General features: G+C 47.2%; 4 protein-coding genes across 5 annotated transcripts; 2 read left to right on the top strand and 2 right to left on the bottom strand.

Moving 5' to 3' along the window:
• The first annotated feature begins 112 nt into the window (after positions 1-112).
• On the top strand, positions 113-4,604 carry LOC136956813 (solute carrier family 46 member 2). Its single transcript, XM_067250809.1, has 4 exons — positions 113-1,245; positions 2,053-2,136; positions 4,235-4,391; positions 4,481-4,604. The coding sequence occupies exons 1-4, from the start codon at positions 249-251 to the stop codon at positions 4,536-4,538; spliced, it is 1,296 nt and encodes a 431-aa protein (XP_067106910.1). The 5' UTR covers positions 113-248; the 3' UTR covers positions 4,539-4,604.
• A 1,405-nt stretch (positions 4,605-6,009) lies between these two features.
• snx30 (sorting nexin family member 30) lies at positions 6,010-11,732 on the bottom strand. The gene is made up of 9 exons (XM_067251090.1): positions 11,434-11,732; positions 10,576-10,764; positions 10,254-10,364; positions 9,864-10,022; positions 9,568-9,757; positions 9,291-9,490; positions 8,602-8,688; positions 8,257-8,409; positions 6,010-8,156 (listed from the first exon to the last, which is right to left on the bottom strand). The coding sequence occupies exons 1-9, from the start codon at positions 11,569-11,571 to the stop codon at positions 8,034-8,036; spliced, it is 1,350 nt and encodes a 449-aa protein (XP_067107191.1). The 5' UTR covers positions 11,572-11,732; the 3' UTR covers positions 6,010-8,033.
• An 869-nt stretch (positions 11,733-12,601) lies between these two features.
• inip (ints3 and nabp interacting protein) lies at positions 12,602-13,941 on the top strand. Its single transcript, XM_067250085.1, has 4 exons — positions 12,602-12,868; positions 12,965-13,058; positions 13,194-13,284; positions 13,634-13,941. The coding sequence occupies exons 1-4, from the start codon at positions 12,844-12,846 to the stop codon at positions 13,733-13,735; spliced, it is 312 nt and encodes a 103-aa protein (XP_067106186.1). The 5' UTR covers positions 12,602-12,843; the 3' UTR covers positions 13,736-13,941.
• A 679-nt stretch (positions 13,942-14,620) lies between these two features.
• Positions 14,621-18,497, bottom strand: LOC136956206 (uncharacterized). Of its 2 annotated transcripts, none has more exons than XM_067250083.1 (5): positions 18,372-18,497; positions 16,307-17,319; positions 15,967-16,146; positions 15,672-15,863; positions 14,621-15,326 (listed from the first exon to the last, which is right to left on the bottom strand). In XM_067250083.1, exons 2-5 carry the CDS (start codon positions 17,301-17,303, stop codon positions 15,019-15,021), a joined length of 1,677 nt encoding a protein of 558 aa, XP_067106184.1. In that variant the 5' UTR covers positions 17,304-17,319; positions 18,372-18,497; the 3' UTR covers positions 14,621-15,018. The 2 variants fall into 2 exon arrangements, with proteins under 2 accessions (XP_067106184.1, XP_067106183.1); XM_067250082.1 differs by lacking the exon at positions 18,372-18,497 and adding an exon at positions 18,103-18,232.
• Positions 18,498-18,659: the final 162 nt, after the last annotated feature.

Here is an 18,659-nt window from a genome sequence, read left to right as displayed (position 1 = left end):
GTTTTCGTAGGAGCCACTGTGTGCGTGATCAACGGCAAACATGCGGAAATGGGAGTGTGAACCGTGACAGGGAGGGAATTGCATCTCAGAATCGCAGCTTTGTACGACGAGAAACACCTCACATACCCGACCATAACTGAACTTGTTGAAGTTCAGAGCGTTTTCTTCAGCTGTGGATATAACTACATATGTCAAACAGACAGTGCTAAACTTTTACTTTCAATAAATATAGCTTGCTGGATACTAGGATGGGTCTCTGGTATCTCGTTAAGCGCATTGAGACTGTGGTCCTGATCGCTCAGCTGGCCAGCGCGTTTTTTGACACCGGCTTGCAGATGGTGGTGAAGGAGCGATGCGCTAACGCAACCGACTCCATCAACGGTACGTCAACGGTGGACAGTCGTCAGAGAGCTATGACCAACTTTTACATGACTTACAACTTATTGGCTAAGTTCACTCCCATCATCCCGGCCATCATCCTGGCAAAAATTGGGGATCGGGGCTACCGAAAGATCCCCATCGTCATTCCCCTGGTAGGCTACCTGTTGTCCCGAGCGGTGCTGCTGTCGGTCGTGATGTTGGGCTGGCCCCTGGAAGCTCTCTACGGTGGGGTAGTTTTGCACGGACTCTGCGGTGGCTTCTGTTCCTACTGGGCTGGCGTCATGGCGCTGGTGTCCTTGAGATCAACCGAGGACGACCGCTCCGTTGAGATGATGTGCGTCGAACTGATATACGGGCTGGCGGGACTGGTCGGTAGTCTAGCCTCCGGTCACCTTTTCCAGCTGTACACGGCGACTTTCAAGCAGGGCAGCCTGCTAGTGGGGCTGAGCGTGGCTTTTTATCTCGTGTGTTTACTGCACTCCACATTCCTGCTTCAGATAAATCGCGTACAGGTGACTGGTCCGGAAAGCGAGAAAGAGAACCAGGGATTGATCAGTCACAACTCTAGGAGTTTAGTGAACATCGCCCTGCTCTTCGCCGGTGGCATTCTGTATGACGTGGCGGTCGGTGGCGGGGTGGAGATCCTGGTGTCGTTCGAGATGAAGGAGCCGCTCAACTGGAACGCAACCCAGGTGGGATACGGTAACGCAGCCGGATTCATGGTGTTCCTCACGAGCTTCTTTGGTGTCATGGTGATGTCCCGCTGGGTGAGCGACGTGAGTCTCATAATCATCGGTATGCTGTCATTCGCCGCGGGAATCTACTTTATGGCGTTTGTGACAGAAACCTACATGTTTTATCTGGGTAAGTGTGAATCAAATATGTATTCAATACTAACTGGTTGGTGCTTTAACAAAATCTAATGGTTAATGTGTTATAATGCCTTGAATCGTATGATTTAACCTATCCTAACCTATATCATGTCTATAACCTATATACTGAGCACTGACAGTCCAAATCCTCATGCAAGGTGTCAGTGATCTCTTTTTATTACTGTGCACAAACAAAGCCTGAGCCTTTCTTGACTGTTTAGAACGTGTCAGGGTAGGTAGCCTACCTAGGTTGGTATTCAACCTTATGGCCCACATAAGGCCACAGAAGGGTTGGCACAATCTAGACCACTTTTGTATAAATCATCAGGAATTTCGTTTTTTCGTTATAGAGCCCATACCAGGAGCGTATTTCAGTTCAGAAAGAACAAATTATTCGATATTTCCAATCTGATAGAGGTCTGTATGGAACCCAGTTAGCGGGGAGAGTACAGGAACCCAGGGTTGCACCCTGTTTGCTCACTGTGTTTGTAGAACTTTGTGTTTTTTGGGGAAGTGAGAATGAGTGGATGGCTGCTTTATTATCTTTACACACACACACACACTCACCACCGAAAACAACCATATCTCTTCACACGTGGCGTACCCATGGGGCCGAGCTGATGCAGCTGTCTATATTAATCTCCACTGTGTGTGTGTAGTATGTGACCCTACAGGCTCTTGTGTGTGTGTGTGGTATGCAGGCTCTTGTGTGTGTGTGTACAGTAACCTATGTCACCACTAGCTCTCCAGTGTGTTTGTGCGTCACCATTGACTCCAGCTGTGTGTGTGTTCTCCCCAGCTCGATCTCTGACCCTGTTTGCCCTCATCCCGATGCCCACCATCCGCTCCCTGCTGTCCAAGCAGGTGAAAGGCTCCTCCTACGGTATGTCTCTTCCCCGTGTGTGTGTGTGTGTGTGTGTGTGTGTGTGTGTGTGTGTGTGTGTTTTTCAGGCCTGGTACACGGTGGAGTATCTGATCTCAGGTGTCAGCCAGAGCTGAGGTCAGTGAGTAGTATCCTCTGGTATGTGCTTCAAAGGTGTGTGGTGTTGGCAGGTAGGGGCGAAGGGGGGCAATGTTTTTATTGGGTGTGCTTTGCCTTCGGCAAGGGCACAACCTTTGTTCTCTCACATATATATTATTATTATTACTATTCTTTTTGCCCCCCTAAAACTCAGTCAATATTTGGCCTACATAGACAACGTAGGTGTCAAAAGTTTCGTCTTGGTAGCGATTGAGTTGCTTCTATTGGAATTTACGTTCCGTTGCATGGTTTGGGCTTAAGTTAAGTTTTTGTGGCGAAAAGTGAAGCTAACGGTGGCTAATTTGCTAGCCACAGTCACTGACGTTACTAACGTCACTACGTCACTAACGTCACGAAAACACGCGTGACTACCTTTGGCAGAACATTCGTTTCGCATCTGTTAACTTGGGGGATAGCTAGGCTAACTATAGCTTTACTGCAAGGCAGCTGCAGAAACGCCACAAGAAGAGGCCAGGGTGATAACTATTTACTCATTTTACTTTGTGATATGACACACAATTGTGATGTGTAATGTACAATATAAGCTGATATTATTAAGGAAGTACATCTACTTTCGGAATCAGTAGTCTACTATTTCACTGAAGTATTAGCATCATGACATTAGCCTGTGTTGCCCGGGCAACACATACTACAGTGGTCTATGATGTATCTGTTTTCAATCGTTAAAATAAACATTCCTCACATATACATTTTCGTTGTAGGATTTATTCTGATATTAGTAAACGATTAGTTGGTGAAATTACCATTACATGTGGTTTCAAACCAGTGTAGCTCACTGCAACGCTGTAGCCTACCCGAGACACTAGTGTGAGTAGCTAACAAAAACTCCTCAGCTGTTTAAGTCAAACGGCGACAGAACATGTTCGGCACTCCCCTTACTCAAGTCTTTCAATAGTTGAAACAATCTGACTACTAACCTGAACTTCATTGCCACAGCCTAAACTTTGTCAATCTGTTCATGAAAATAATTAATTTCAGTCTAAACCGTACAACGGAACGTTAAATCGAATTCAACCAACGCAATCGCTACCAAGAAGAACACAGCAGTAGTCTAGTACTGTACTGTAGTAGTAGAATTTACCGGGGCAGCTTCTCCACACAGGGCTATATCGCATTTTGCGTTGTTACTGACAATGATCGCTACCAGTGAGCTTTTTATGAATGAGCGATTTTCCACTAAATAAATGTCAAGCTTATTTACGTTTTTGGGGGCATATTTTCAGTTAGCAGATGGTACTGTTTGAATTGCGATTCTATCTTCTGCCGGTAAAGTCGTAGAATAATCTTCAAAGGGGGTTCTTTATTAATGAATGAATGCAATATGAGTAGGCTAAATGCCTGAAAATATCACGAGAAGGGACAACTTAAAAGGACGTTTAAGTCATAGAGATTAGGTCCATTTTTACACCGGTCTGCCAAATGTATTCGTTTTGATTCAGCCTGTCAGCTGCCTCTTGCAGGGGAAATGAGAAGACATCATATTTCATTCTACACTTCACTCGTATTTTGAGTTGTAAATGAGCAGCAAAAAAAAGATGCTTTTAAATCTATGTAATCTTTATAAATAATAAGTAGGCCCGATGCATTTTTATATAAAATATACAGACCCCTGTGCAACCGACGCAAGCAAGCACACCCTACAATTTCCCCAGAAATTGTATCCTCTCTAGTTTTATTTGTATTAGTTCCTCAACTCAACCAATGCAGACTTTTGCAGACTCCCTCTGACGTTACCAAGCCGCATGTCATCGGGTGGTTTCATCACACTCTCACTTCCTCTTGGGCTTGGAAATGAGCACTCTCTTTGTCTCCAGGCCACACCCTCATATCCATGTCCCTGTCCCACTCTCTGTTCCTCCAGCTATTATCCTGATCCCCCTGACCAACTGGGTCTCCAGGTATGATCCTGATCTCAATGTCATTTTCTCGGTCCCTCCAGGTATTCTCTTGATCTCACTGCAGCTGTCCTTCAAGGTAGCCAGTCTGGCCTACACCCCCATCTACACCCGCGTGTACCAGGCCACTCTGGACTGGTTCCCCGGCTTTGTCTTCACCCTGTCAAGCATCATCACAGTGCTGGCCACCATCCCCATCAGGTTAGAGCTCACCCAGACCAGACCCGACCAGACCACCTATCCAAATCTATCATATCAAGTTGTAATTGTAACCTGTGTGTGTGTTTCAGTGTGGTGGGCTGCAGACTGTCTAAGGGGAATGAATATGAGAGAATCCAGGGAGACTGATGTTGTCACGTAGATGGGATGGATTGAGGAACTGAAGGCTTACATCAGCCTTTACAGCTTCAGCTCCCTCCCTGGGGGCTCTGTGCGTTGACGCACAGAGCCCCAATCCGGGGATCTCAGCTAGGATTGAGGCCTGCCTCACAGACATCTCCGCCTGGATGACCGAGTACCACCTCCAGCTGAACCTCGCCAAAACAGAACTTCTCATCATCCCGGCTAAACCCTCCATCTCCCACGATCTCTCAATCACCCTGGGATCTGCGACGGTGACCCCTTCATCCTCTGCCAGGAACCTTGGGGTTACCATGGACGACGAGCTTTCCCTCACGGCCCACATTGCTGCGGTCTCCCGGTCGTGTAGATTCACCCTCTACAACATCCGGAAGATCAGGAGATACTTGTCTGAGCACTCCACCCAGCTGCTAGTCCAAGCACTTGTCCTCTCCAAGTTGGACTATTGCAACTCGCTGCTCGCTGGTCTCCCAGCATGTGCAACCCGCCCTCTTCAGAGGATTCAGAACGCAGCGGCCCGCCTGGTCTACAATCTACCCAGACGCTCCCATGTTACCCCGCTCCTCATCTCTCTCCACTGGCTACCTATCATGGCCCGTATCAGATTCAAGACCCTGGTATTGACCTTCCGAGCAGTGAACGGGACTGCACCCGTCTACATCAAGTCTCTCCTGCAGCCTTACACCCCCACCCGTCACCTACGGTCTTCTTCAGACAACCGCCTGGTGGTCCCACCGCTCAAGACCGCCCAGTCCCAACACAAGCTCTTCTCCTGTCTGGCCCCCCAGTGGTGGAATCAACTCCCCACCTCCATCAGAGATACTGACTGTCTCTCCACCTTCAAGAAAAGGCTCAAGACGCACTTGTTCCGGGAGTACAACGGTACTTAGGAATGGTTCGCTTGACCCGATGTCAGTTTCCTCAAGGATCACAATGACTCTTGCTTAGAGACTTGTTGCTCTTGTGGTTAGTGGTAATTGTTTAAAATTTTTGTTCTCACTGTGATATATTGTTTTTATTACTGTTGCTTGCTTTTTTCTACAGGTACACTTGCACTTATAGCGGTTCATGTTGTTTAATTGTAACTTGTTTAACTACATGCTCTTATGGTTCTTCCCTTTGGCACTTACTTTGGTTGTTCACAATGTGTGCTTCATGTTTTGGCTACTCGCAATGTTTTTTGGCTATCTTGTTGTTATGATCAGTGACCTATGCACTTGTAAAGCTCTCTCTTGGAAGTCGCTTTGGATAAAAGCGTCTGCTAAATGAATAAATGTCAATGTAAAGGTCGACAAGCATTAGGACCAGGAGGAAAGACTGCTCACATCAACTGTTAATGGTGGGCCAGGTGTGTTGCACTGTGGACATGGGCCAAGGGCTGGGACTGGGCCTGTTTTACTTCACATAAAGCCAATGATGATGATGTTTAAATTCAAATTAATAAAATTAATAATTAATGTTGTACTTGCTTTGTATTCATGATGTTAACCACCATAGATTTAAATACATTCTATTTTTATTGGTCCAATATTCAAAATAATTTGAGGTAAAGAAAATTGCATCAAAACAACAGATGTAGAGGTTATTATTCAAATATGTTGTTATTTCAACATCAAAATGTACATGATTAGGAATGCAACAGTAAACAATGCACACGTGGGGGCTGGGAAGGAGGGAAAGGTTAAACGGGCTGCGCTTGGCAAAGAAAACCTCAAGGTGAAAGAGTAGAAAAAACAGAAACACACAAACGTACACACAGCATGTATACAGACCTATATAGCCAGCACACAGCACAGTTGCCCTTGCTTTAGTATTATAAACAGTGCCCACACATATATACACACATACCCCTGTCAGAAAACCCCCGGTCTTCACAACCACACTGAATCGCAGGTGAATAGAAAAATAGGGAGCTACATATTGCCATTTGAGCAGGATTTGAACTTTGGATGTCATGTCCCCCTCCTTCATGTGGTCTGTGTGAGAGTTTATTAATTGTTAACTTCATATTCACCACTGACAACTTAATGACACATCTGTAGCTGCCTGGACACTCAACACAGGTGTAGCTGATAGAGGGTGAGGAGAAAGTAGCAGGAGGAATAGATACACTCGCACACACACACACACATTGGTCAAGTACAACTCAGGTGCAAACCAAGTTCCACCACCTTATATTTTTCGTACTATACTGGAGTTTTGATCTCTAAGTATTTGACCAAGACATGCGTGTTTCACATTTGGTCCATCTCATCTCCCAAACTACAAAGAGGAGCATATATAAATGTTAGCAGGCACAGCACACACTTAACCTGTGGCCAGCAGATTGCTTTACTTAACACGTCCAGTCTGCAGTTCTACATTTTAGACACCAGGAGGCAGACACTCCCACATGTCCCATGAAAAATGTAATGTGCTCGTCACCTTGACAGAGGGGTCTCTCTGAGTAACATTGTAACAGTGATTCAACAGTTAGAACTCAAAAACAATGGTTCCCCAATTGCATAACTCAAGCTTCTGTTGTAGAACGCAAATCCTAAATTTACCCAGAACCAGAATAGCCTGCTCTCGCTCCACAATGTAGGCAGTACCTTGGGGCTTGGCTGGACTGGGAGCTGTAGTTCCAATTACAGAGGAACGCAGTGATAATTAAAGACAATCTAAATATGAAACAGCCAGAGCAGAGCAACTGTTGTCAGCTCAGCACAGGGACTGCTAGATGCTAGCTATAGACAGTGGGCCAACAAGCTGACAGCCTGCAATGCTAAGCTAGAGCTAGCTGCTGGCTAGCAACACAGACAAAGAGTTGTCAACTGACATACCAATCCTTTGAGAAACTCTTTTGACTGTATATCACGCTGAAATAGCAGGCATCAGTCTACAGGAGCATTTTGCACGGGGACTTGTGTGTTTGTTCAAATTAAGACCATTAACTACGAGCATCTTCCTCCATCGTGCAGACCAGTTTTCTGTACAGGTTTGAGAAAAGGAAAACTTTGAGAAGTGTTTTCCATCTTTGGCAAAAGATGTACTTCATCTTCACTGACTTCAGGGTCATTGGCAAAAGTTAACTCAGGAGAAAAACAACAAAAACATGTAACTAAAAACTTATACATATTAGATGCCCGTCTCTCTCCCCCGCCCACCTCTCTCTTTCACTTTTTCCTTCTTACACTTCCTGTTCCTTTGGCCTGTGTTATCTGCTCCTTGAGCATTATTGGTTGATTGGCTGTCAGACAGACAGTCCAAGAGAGGAAGGGGCGGGCATTGGCTCCCAGTAGAACCAGTCAGATGAGAGAGTTGAGTCTGAGGGCACCTCACGTCTGTGTCGTAGACACGCTCCTGTCCAGCAGGTGGAGACACTGGGAGCTGGAGGCAGAACCTCCTTCATCGAGAGTATCTGAGAGACAGGAAGTCCTGCTCCTCCTCTGTGCAGGAAGTTGAGAGTGAAGAGGAGGTGTTCGGGGGCAGGAGGTCTCACATTCAGTTGATTTCTGTTTTCTTCTCCTCCTCGTCCTCTTCCTCCTCCTCTTCCTCCTCCTCTTCCTCTTCGCCCTCCTTCTTGTTATGTAGTAGTGGAATGATGGACTCCCATGACGCCTGGCACTGAAACCCAGAGAGAAACAATAACAGGCTCAAAATCCAACCCAGAGAGAAACCACAACATGGTTGACGTGGGCTGAGGAGGTGGAGCCAACGGGCTAACCTTCTGGTAGAACTGGATGTTTTTATCGGCCATCCCCGTGAGCAGCTGTCTGAAGTCCTGTCTCTTGTTGCTCTGCCAGCGTTCCCAGTCTGCCTTCAGGTCAGCGTTGAAACACTCCAGGCGGTCCTGGCATTTCTCCACCTCGACGGGAACCTGCAGGGGGACACACAGCACTGAACTACAAGACAGGAGAGGGGAGGGGAGGGGAGGGGAGGGGAGGGGAGGGGAGGGGAGGGGAGGGGAGGGGAGGGGAGGGGAGGGGAGGGGAGGGGAGGGGAGGGGAGGGGAGGGGAGGGGAGGGGAGGGGAGGGGAGGGGAGGGGAGGGGAGGGGGAGAGGGTCATACCGGCAGTCCCTCGTCCCTCCGCAGGGCTGCAGCCTCCAACCTGGCCTCGTACTCTGCCTGCACCTGGTCCCTCTTCTTCAGAACATTCTAGATTCCAAACAGCAGCAACACACACCTTGTAAGAATCTGAATAACTACTGCAACTTGAACTGGCTTGTCACAGCAATTACACTTGAATGGTTTGATCAGATAGAAACATTTATTTTCCGGATAGAATCGACACTCTGTCTCTATGACCCCACACTGTCCACTCAGCCAGTTTGACTATTATCTCTGTGGTTCAACACTAGATCTCTGGCTGTGTGTGTTGTAATGCTGTCAGCATGGAAACAGGAAGTGAAATGAGTCTACATCCTGTACACGGAGGGTCTAAGGTTACAAAATCATGTCCATCACATATGGCCAGGAAAACCCAAGAGGAAGCAGGCCTAGTTCAAACTCAGGCGTCACCAAATGAATTGTTGAGGGACTTTTTCACTGTAGGATTTAAGCATTGCACAAGGATCACATTCAGAAAGACTGAACACCGCCACTGCCAATGAAATGATTGCATGTGATTGGAATGCAGTGTCAGGTGTCAAGTGTCAGGGAGGAATAAAAAGATGTCCAACAATGATAGCTACTAGTGGTTAAACACCATTCTGGAGAGGGAAATGCTTCATGCATGGTCACCATGGACACACTCCTACCTTCATGGAGTCGATGTAGAGGACGTACTCTCGGAGCACGGGCAGGAAATCCTCGCTCATGTCCAGCGTCAGTTCCTCCAGCGCGCTGCCGCTGGTGGCCACGGAGCCCGCCACCCCCTCCAGAGGCTCCTGCAGCTCGACCTCCGACCCTGCCCAGCTGGAATAGATGGGCCCATACTCCCTCAGCTCCACCAGGTACTCTGAGGACAGAGGACAGAGGTCAGGGTTCAGGAGGCAGAGGTCAGGGTGTGGGAGAGGAGTGGAGTGGAGGCCATACCTGACTGTTCTTTGATGATCCTCTGAGCGATCCTGTCGATGGTTCCCAGTTTTTGGGTGAACATGTCCAGGTAGTCTCCCATGGAGATGAACTCGGGCGGCCGCGCCCGCAGCTTATACCCCCCCGTCACGTATTTGACAGACTCCCCCATCTTCGTCAGTAAGGCCAGGCCCTGTCTCTTGTTCAGGTCCTGAACACACCAGCACAGACACACATGCATCATTGTTTATTACACAGCATTAATGCCTCGCAGCCATCCAAGTATGACCTGTATAGGAGGTAAATGATACACTGACCTTGGAGGAGAGGAAGGCATTTAGGTGCTGGTTGAAGGACAGGACAGGATGGTCAGCCACACGCTTCAGGAATTTGTCGAGCGCCTTCCTTCTCGTCTCCACAAACTCCTCAGAGAAACGGTCAACCACGCCTTTCACCACAAACTTCTCTGGAAGAGGCTGCAAGCAGAGAAAGGAGAACCAAGTTCATCTACTCATCACCTTTAAGACAATAGGTTATAGGTTACTGGAATACAGAGTGGGTCCAAGGTTTTATATCCACAACAGTAATTGAGTTCCCGTGCAGAATATAGGTTCTAGTTTCAGTACCAAATGTAAGTGGTAGGTTCTAGAACTGGAACAGACAGCTGTTTCTACAATCTGGCCCCAGACTGGAGAATAGGAACTTACAGGAATCAGGTGTGTGGACTGAGTTTCCTCCAGCTTGTTTCTCAGCCAATCAAAGTCTTGATAGCGTCGCCTGACAGAGTATTCTGGGAGGTTGAATTCCACCCGCGTCGTCTGAAAGCACAGGGCAACAGTAAGACAGTAGTTAAACTCTATGCCTACTTCTAGAGGAAATAGCTAAGATAAATCTTCATTCCTGCAGCCGCAAGTGCACTGCTCTGGTAGAGCCTCTCCCACAGAATCTGCTGGCACATCGGTGTGAGAGACAAACTCAATTTGCACTCCCTGTCTAGATCAAACACTACGGGTGAGTGGTGCTGAGGACCTTGGTCGAGACTCGGTAAGTGATGTACGTCTCCATGGTGGACACGTGCTTCTTGGGGTCGTCCACGGTAACGAACAGGTCACGAGTCTCTCCGTCAGGGTCATCATCCAGCTGCAGGCGGTTCAGGAGAGAGGATGATGAGGCGGGGCTGGAGGTCTCGACCGGCGTGCCATTGGGTAAGCTTAGTTCCTAGGCGGAGAGAAGCGAGGGAGGAATGTTCAGCTCTGCATCACCAAGGGAAACAAAAATACAAACAAAGAAGCGATAGAATGTTTTCTCTCTTTTTTTATTCTTCGTTCTTGCTTCAGTGAACACTGATTCTATTGTTTGAGGTCTTGCTTGATTCTGTCTCCGACTGTTCAACAAATGTACAGTATTCCTCGTCTGTCAGCTACCCCACTAAGTGCAGCGTTGAGACATTCTCTGCTGATGGGGAGATTCTAAGCTACATTTCATGATGTTGCCAGCCAGGACCAAGCTAGCAGTAAGCCTTTCCTGCTGCCTTGAAGCAACAAAACAGAGAGACAATATGGTTAATGGTTAACCAGTCTACATACATAGCACTGATATGACCTACTGGTGCACACATACAAACAAACACGCACACACACACACACTGGTTTCTATTATGAAAAGAGTGGCTTTCTTAAAAAATATGGAGCTGAGAACATACTGGCTTTTCATATACAAATTTCGCTTCGCATAAATCTCACAAATGACAGTCTGCTTGCTAGCATCATGCTAATTTTAAACTAGTTTGGTTGTGTTTGTATAATAAAGCCATGCAATAATGTATTATTATACACTGTGCATTATGATTATACTCCGTTGTGCAGCTGGTCCCTGTGGATGTCTTACCTTGTCCCCAGCGCTGGCGGTGTTTGCTACATCTGGACTGGGTGTGAGAGCGGAGTCTTCCGCGGAGAGAGGGTGGCAAACCTCCTGGATGGGTAGCTGCCCTGACGACGCCAGTGATTTAGGAGTGCCAGCACTCATTGTGCGAGCGAAAAGGAACCAAAAGGGATTTTTCGATATGACAATCTCTATCTTTGTGGTCAGGCCCGGACGGAGTGATTTGTTTGAAGATTATTCCAGCGCTGTGTGTCAGATGGTACACCCGCTGCTGGCTGCACACAGCTGTCAGCTGACTCGGACTAAACAAGGTAAAGGCGGCCACAACAAAGAATTTAATTTCCTCTTCTTCCACATTTTTCAGAATAAAGGTCAGTGAACTAACCCGTTTTTATACAATTTAATGTCCAAAGTAAACTCTTTGAGTCAAATCATTAATCAACTGTTAAAATGGTAGGTATTTTGGGGTTAAAAATTATGATAGCCTACTGGGAAAACTGTAGCTTTTCTTCCCCCTCAACATGGGGATGAAATGGATTCAAGAACATGAGAGGTATCCGAATATGCAATAATACTGGTATGTAGCCTATATCGTCAGCACGGGTGTAAAATGACCTTTTTTTTATTGTATGAACTGATTTTATTGTTTTATTAAAACTTTTGAGTAAAACAGTTTTTAAACCATTTCTTATAGAGGTGAAAGAGGGTAGAGTAGGGTGCTCAACTTAGGTACTAAACTGCTATTTACTAATCAAAGATTCACTAATGCAAACGTGAGAAACCATCGGCCTATAATAAGTACTTAACAAATTAACTGACCATTATACTGACACTCTTCTAAACTTCTCCAAACTCCCACAAACTTGTTGTTATGCTGATTGCTGCATTGACTTTTGAGAGGTCAGCGTAAAAAAAAACGAAAATAATCAGAACTGTAAAAAATGTTTTGAGTTAGAGTTAGTCCTACTCAGATGAGCTATTTTCAATTTATTTAGCGCCACACATTAGTTAACTTTTTAGGCCCCACTCTTATTTTGAAGTCGAATTCGCAAAACCGGAAGTGCTTTTGAGGACTTCTGAGGCCAGTTTCTCCAAGTCGATCCACGTTAACCAGAGTCGGAAGTGAAATAGCAGTACCCGGTAGTGAAACAAAATGCTGCATATATCACGTGGTTTTATTGATAGTGTTAGACATTATCTGGTGTTACGTTGTGTGTGGTAAATAAAAGCTAAACTTCAACGGCTAGCTAATCATGTAAGCCTAGTGAGATATCTGGTATGGTCTGCCACCTATAAAAAGACATACATCAGCACATATTTCGACTCCTTGTCTTTCATCTTAGCCTCATCCAGCCCAGGCAGTAACGCTAGTTCTTGAAGTAGAGCTGCTGAGCAAAACAGCAGACACAAATTGACATGGCCGCAAATCCTCCTGCTCAAGGTAGGTATCGCCAAGACAACCGATTCCAAAACGTCAAATTGTGCCCCCACTATGTTTGTTGACAACTAGTCTAAATATATTTGATTTTGATCAAAGGTTTCCAGAACAAAAACCGCGTTGCCATATTGGCTGAACTGGATAAGGAGAAAAGGCGCCTTATTCAAAACCAGACCATTAATCCCGGAGCGAGGTTTGTAGATTTGTAGACTAACACCTCTATTTTGAAGACGCAGACACATCTATAGACACGTCACGCACATCTGTTTATTCAGCGAGAGTCACCTAACTCCCCCCCCTCCCTCTTCTTTAAATGTTTTTTTCTCAGTATCCCTTTATCAAGACCAGCAGTAAATAAAGACTTTCGAGACCATGCAGAGCAACAGCATATTGCAGCCCAGCAGAAAGCTGCCCTTCAGGTATGTCTGGTCTCACAGGTTAGACAGGAAGTAAATGAGTTTTGACTATAGGTTTTGATAGATGACACCCCTTGTGGGAATATCCATATCAGTTATATTTCACTCCATCTATGAGCCGGTCAGAACCTGGTGCCTAGGGTCAGGGTTAATTTGGCCTGTGGCTGGAGAAGACTTCTGATGGGTCAAAGCAATTTTTGCATCTTTGATTTATTCATTATTATTGAGTCTTATTTATTGTCTGGTGTTACTCTCTCAATGCTTATTAACTCCAGTACCTAGACAGGAGGTTTGCCAACATCGGCAGATTTGTAGTTCTACTGTAGTAGGTGATCCTGCATTTGTGTTGCAGCATGCTCACGCTCATTCTTCCGGATTCTTCATCACCCAAGATTCGTCCTTTGGGAACCTCATCCTGCCAGTTTTGCCTCGACTAGACCCCGAAGGACAATGAGGAGTGGGGTGGGAAGGGGGGTTGGGAGATGAGAGGTGGTGGGAGAGACTGAGGGAGAGGTTGGGGGGGATGTGACACGTGTGGATTATGTTTTGCTTTTGTAATGTTTTTATTAAGGCATATTCAATTTAAGATCAAGTGAACAGTAAGTGTACTACCAATGCTATTAAATTTGAACACAGCTTCCAGCTGTCATGTTTTCCCAAGCACTTATTATTCATTGGTACTGTATACATTTATCATTTCATCATTAAACACCATCATATGTAGGTCAGGCATTGTTTTTTGAATTATCTTCTAATGTGTGGGTGTAACAGTCAAACAAGTCCTCAGGCTTTTAGGTGATCTGATTGTAAAACATGAGGGCCAGACAAGCTACAGAATATTCAGAGGCTGAAGGTCATAACCAGGCTTTCAGTAGTTAGCTGGGCTCGTTTGTAGATGTCAATGGTGCCGAGCCTGAGTATTAAAATCTATCTGAGAGAGTATGTACCATGGAGATCTGCAAAGAAGAACTTTTGATGGAAAACAATATATTGATTCGTCATTTCATTTGACTTCAGTGTCTCTCACATCTTTCTTTTTCATATGCCTTCTGCTTTCCCACTGCTGATAACAGCTTATGCATTCTGCAAAGTGGCCTCAGAAGGATGTGTTAGTGTTAAACAATCTCTGACTGCAGATGGACACAGACGCCCAGAAACTCTAGAGAACAAAACACACACACACACACAGCTCGGACCACACCAGATCACAGCTAAAAGTGAACATGCAATTACAAAAACACGTGGGAGATTTTACTGGACTGGGGATCTCTAATAGGGATATATACATGATTAAAAACAACATATCTTTTTCACATAAATATTAGTGATTATGGTGAATATCTTTTGTGCCCAACAATAAAGTTCAGGGTTTTGGTTAGTCCAGGGGTTAGGGATGCTGGGGCAGAAGGAAGGCTGGCTCATAGTTGCATTCAACTATCAATAACATGATAGTCAAATGTTGAGTGATTGAGTTTAAACCAGACTTTAGGGACAGCCAGGCAACAGATAAAACAAATGACCCCATCTGAACAGGGTGATGCTCAGGAGACATTCCCAAGCCCCAAACCTCTCCTCCCCATGAGCTCCTGGCATTCTGAACCACACGTTCCAACCCCAGGTCCAAGCCCATTAGACCAGACCAAGGCAGGCACACACTACATAGTCAGGCCCGGACCTCTATAAGTCCCCCCCTAGTCTAGCCAGTTTGAGGTACCCAGCCAGTCAATGGTTTCGGACCTACTTGCTGACAATTGGCAGCAGGTCTCCTTTGGCCTTCATGCTCTTGATCTTGGCTTTGATGTTGTCGTCCATCGCCTGCCGGCATCTGTGGGCATAGTGTGCCAGCGTCTCCTCCTTCTCATCCCAAGGCGCCAGCGCGTGGAAGACCTCGGGTGCCGCCAGGCTCAGCTCAGCAATGGCTGCCGTGCGGGAGATGGTGTTGCGGTCCACGCCCACGCGGTCGAACGCCACCTTCATGGACACGCTGCGTTTGAACTCCTGGAGCGCCGCCATGTAGCGGGCGATCACGCCGACGACGTTCTTCACTGTGGAAGGGAGACATGGTTAGAATGCAACTCCTGACAGTGGAAGAGCTTAGGGTGTAGGAGTTAGGGTGTAGGGGTTAGGGTGTAGGAGTTAGGGTGTAGGGGTTAGAGTGTAGGAGTTAGGGTGTAGGAATTAGGGTGTAGGGGTTAGGGTACAGGGGTTGGGTGTAGGAGTTAGGGTACAGGGGTTAGGGTGGAGGAGTTAGGGTACAGGGGTTAGGGTGTAGGGTACAGGGGTTAGGGTGGAGGAGTTGGGGATACAGGGATTATGGTGATATGATGTAAGTGTGTAGGGTACAGGGATTATGGTGATATGATGTAAGTGTGTAGGGTACAGGGTCTTACTCCGGACGCGCGTGTTCTCTCCGTCCCTGTTCCTCTTGCTCTTCAGGCCTCTGTGGCGATCCAGGGGATGGAGCTCCACCTCCTCAAAGGAGTCGAAGAGCACCGGCGAATCGAAGGCCGCCTCCTCGACAAACGACGCCATGTGGGAGCTGCCCGGCTCCGTGTGATTGGACGAGTGAGCCCTCCTCTTCTCTGGAGGGGCAGCGAGAGAGGACAGGGAGAACGTGACGACAAAGATAGGGGATGTGTGTGTGTGTACTGTACGCACGCGAGCGTAGCGTGTAAAAAACGGTACCTGGACGCAGTTGGTCCTGCAGGAAGTCGCAGATGAGCTCGGCCTTCTTGGTGAGCTCCTGCTGGAGCAGCTCCTTGTCCTGCTTCAGGCTGCTGATCGTCTCCCCCATCAGCTCGCTGCGGCTCCTCTCCGCCTGCAGCAGCGCGCGCAGACGCTCGATCTCGCCCGGCGCCGGACCCGCTGCGGCACACACACACATACACCCACAAACACAGTTAACACACTCGAAATAAATGGAGCATCCATTTCGTTTGAAGGGGTTGGAGACAACAACCGTGGTCAGTGTTGCGGATGCGTCTGATGTCGTGGTGCTCGGGGCGTCGGTCTGACAGACAGGTACCTGCTGCTTCTCCTGTGGTGTCAGTGCTGCTGGCCAGAGTTTGCGCTGCCATCTCCAGCTCAGGTTTCAGTTCCCCCAGGCCTGTTTCTCCAGCCCTCAGCAGCTCCTCAGAGCCCAGGAGGAGGTCACCGGGGCCGGGGCCCATCGGCCGGGTCTCCCTGGAGAGGCTCATGTTCTGGCTGGGCCCCGAGCAGAGCTCCTGGTGTATGAGTGAAGGCTGGAGTGCCAGGCCACAGGCCAGCTTGGCTAAAGAGGTGTTAGGGGCGGATGGGCAGAGTAGGGAGGAGGAGGAGGCGGCAACCAGACAGTCTCCATCCCCATAGGAAGGCTTGGTGGGAAAGCCGTGTCCCACATATGGTCGGGCGGAGGCATTTGTGGCCTTTGGGTCCGAGTCGGTTGCTGGAGCTTGTTGGCCGTTAGCCACCATGTAATAGTCCTCAGACACCTCCAGCTTGATCCTCTTCACGGCCCTGTCTTCTGACCGCAGACCCCCTGACCCCCCCGGGGTGCCCCCCCTCTTCCTGGCAGGGTGCTGAGGCTCATACTCCCCGTCTTCATCCGTGGCTGACGACTCGCACGCCGTGTCGAACAGGTTGCTGCCAAACTCCTCCGTGTTGTCGTCCGCCTCCGAGGGCTCGCTACAGTTGGAGAAGTCACACGAGTCCCTCGTCTGGTTGCTCCCCCCTTTGGCCTTCGAGGCCCTGGCCAGGAAGCGATCACTGCCGGTGCCGGTCTGGGGCCCCGCCTCAGAGAGCATTCCCCGGTTGTCCTGGTAACACGAAACCCGTTCTTTCTGCCCTGGCCTGCAGGAGGAGGTCAGAGGCCAGTGGTAGGCGTGGCCGGCACCACAACCCCACATGGCGGTGAGGTTGTTATGGGAACCCTCGGTGAGGAGGTGTTTGAGGCCCGGGATGAGGCTGCAGATTGTGCCGTGGCTGTGGGCCCAGCGCACCAGCTTAGACAGGTTCTCTGAGGAAGTGTGCAGGCAGTCCTCCATCAAGAGCTCCTTTTTCCTTTGAGGGGAGGGTCGTAGAATAGACAAGGTTTTTTGACAATACAATCACTTCAGAGCTCACGACCCAGACCATGCTATGCTATATTTAGCTCATGCTAAACTTGGCTTGGATGTCCCATCGTTAAAGACTGGGTTGCCATGGTAACAGCAACCCAAGCTCACTTTGCAGCTAGCTAACATTAACTATCATTCATTATATGTTATAACCGTAAATTATGGCATATAATAACAAATCTTACTATGTTATAAGTTATAACAGTATGTGACCGCTAACTTGCTGTTTATAGTTTCCAAATTCGAATGTGGAAAATTATTATTTTTGACTGGTATTGATGCTGGTAGTGGACCATTTAACTTCTAGATTCTAGAATCTTTGGACATACAAACCCTCGCTGAGATGCATAGACTAACAACATTACTGAAGAGTGTGCTGCTAGCCTGTTGGAATCACGTCCAGTTACAGTTACCTGGCTAGCTAGCCAGCTAGCTAACTAACAGTAAGAGGTAGACGTGTGGTACAGATTATATTAGATATCCACCAGCCTACCACCGCTGTCAACAACTGACATCATTAACCTAATCTATAACCGACAACATACAACTATGACTCGACCAACTACTTTACACCATCACATCAGGTTGTCAATGAGATGGGGCTAGGCTACTGTAGCTAAGTAAGATGGTAAGATTGAGAGTCCGAGCATCATCGATGGCATCAATACTAGTACAGTCTATGCATAACACATCACGCCAGTCACAGCTAATGGGACTAGATACCTACCGGGCAAGCATTGTATTCCACACCATTAATATATGATCACACTTAATCAATTTGTTACCTATCACAACGATATACTGTAGCAAGCTATCTCATATTATGTTAGATGCGTGGTAGCATAGCTAGCTGGAACAAAAGAACCCTGCTTGGAACAGTAGGTAGACTAGAACGCTAGCTAGTACTAATGACGTGACGATAGCCAGCTAACTAGCTAGCGTACCTAAATCTGTTAATGCAGTAGCTTAGTTGAAACAAACTATAACAATAGTTACCTTTGCTCTGTGGTAACTGTTTATTTCCTCTGTAACGAAAAGGAATAACTTGCCATTTACCCAGATGTTTTCTTAAAGATTTGCTAATAGTAAGACTGACTCACGCACTAAAAGGCAAACAGGTCGTTTATTTCCCAAATTATATTTAAAAAAAACACCTTTGCCGTTCACCGGAAATAAGGAGGACATTTAATTACGTCACGAGTTATTAATAAACTAATAATGCTAATCGTGTTATAGCTAATTACATAGAAATGTACTTGTGTATGAATGTGTACAGTACAGCCC

The sequence above is a fragment of the Osmerus mordax genome, chromosome 14, assembly GCF_038355195.1.
Source record: "Osmerus mordax isolate fOsmMor3 chromosome 14, fOsmMor3.pri, whole genome shotgun sequence".
Lineage (NCBI taxonomy): Eukaryota > Metazoa > Chordata > Actinopteri > Osmeriformes > Osmeridae > Osmerus > Osmerus mordax.
This window is presented reverse-complemented; position numbering and strand designations above follow the sequence as displayed.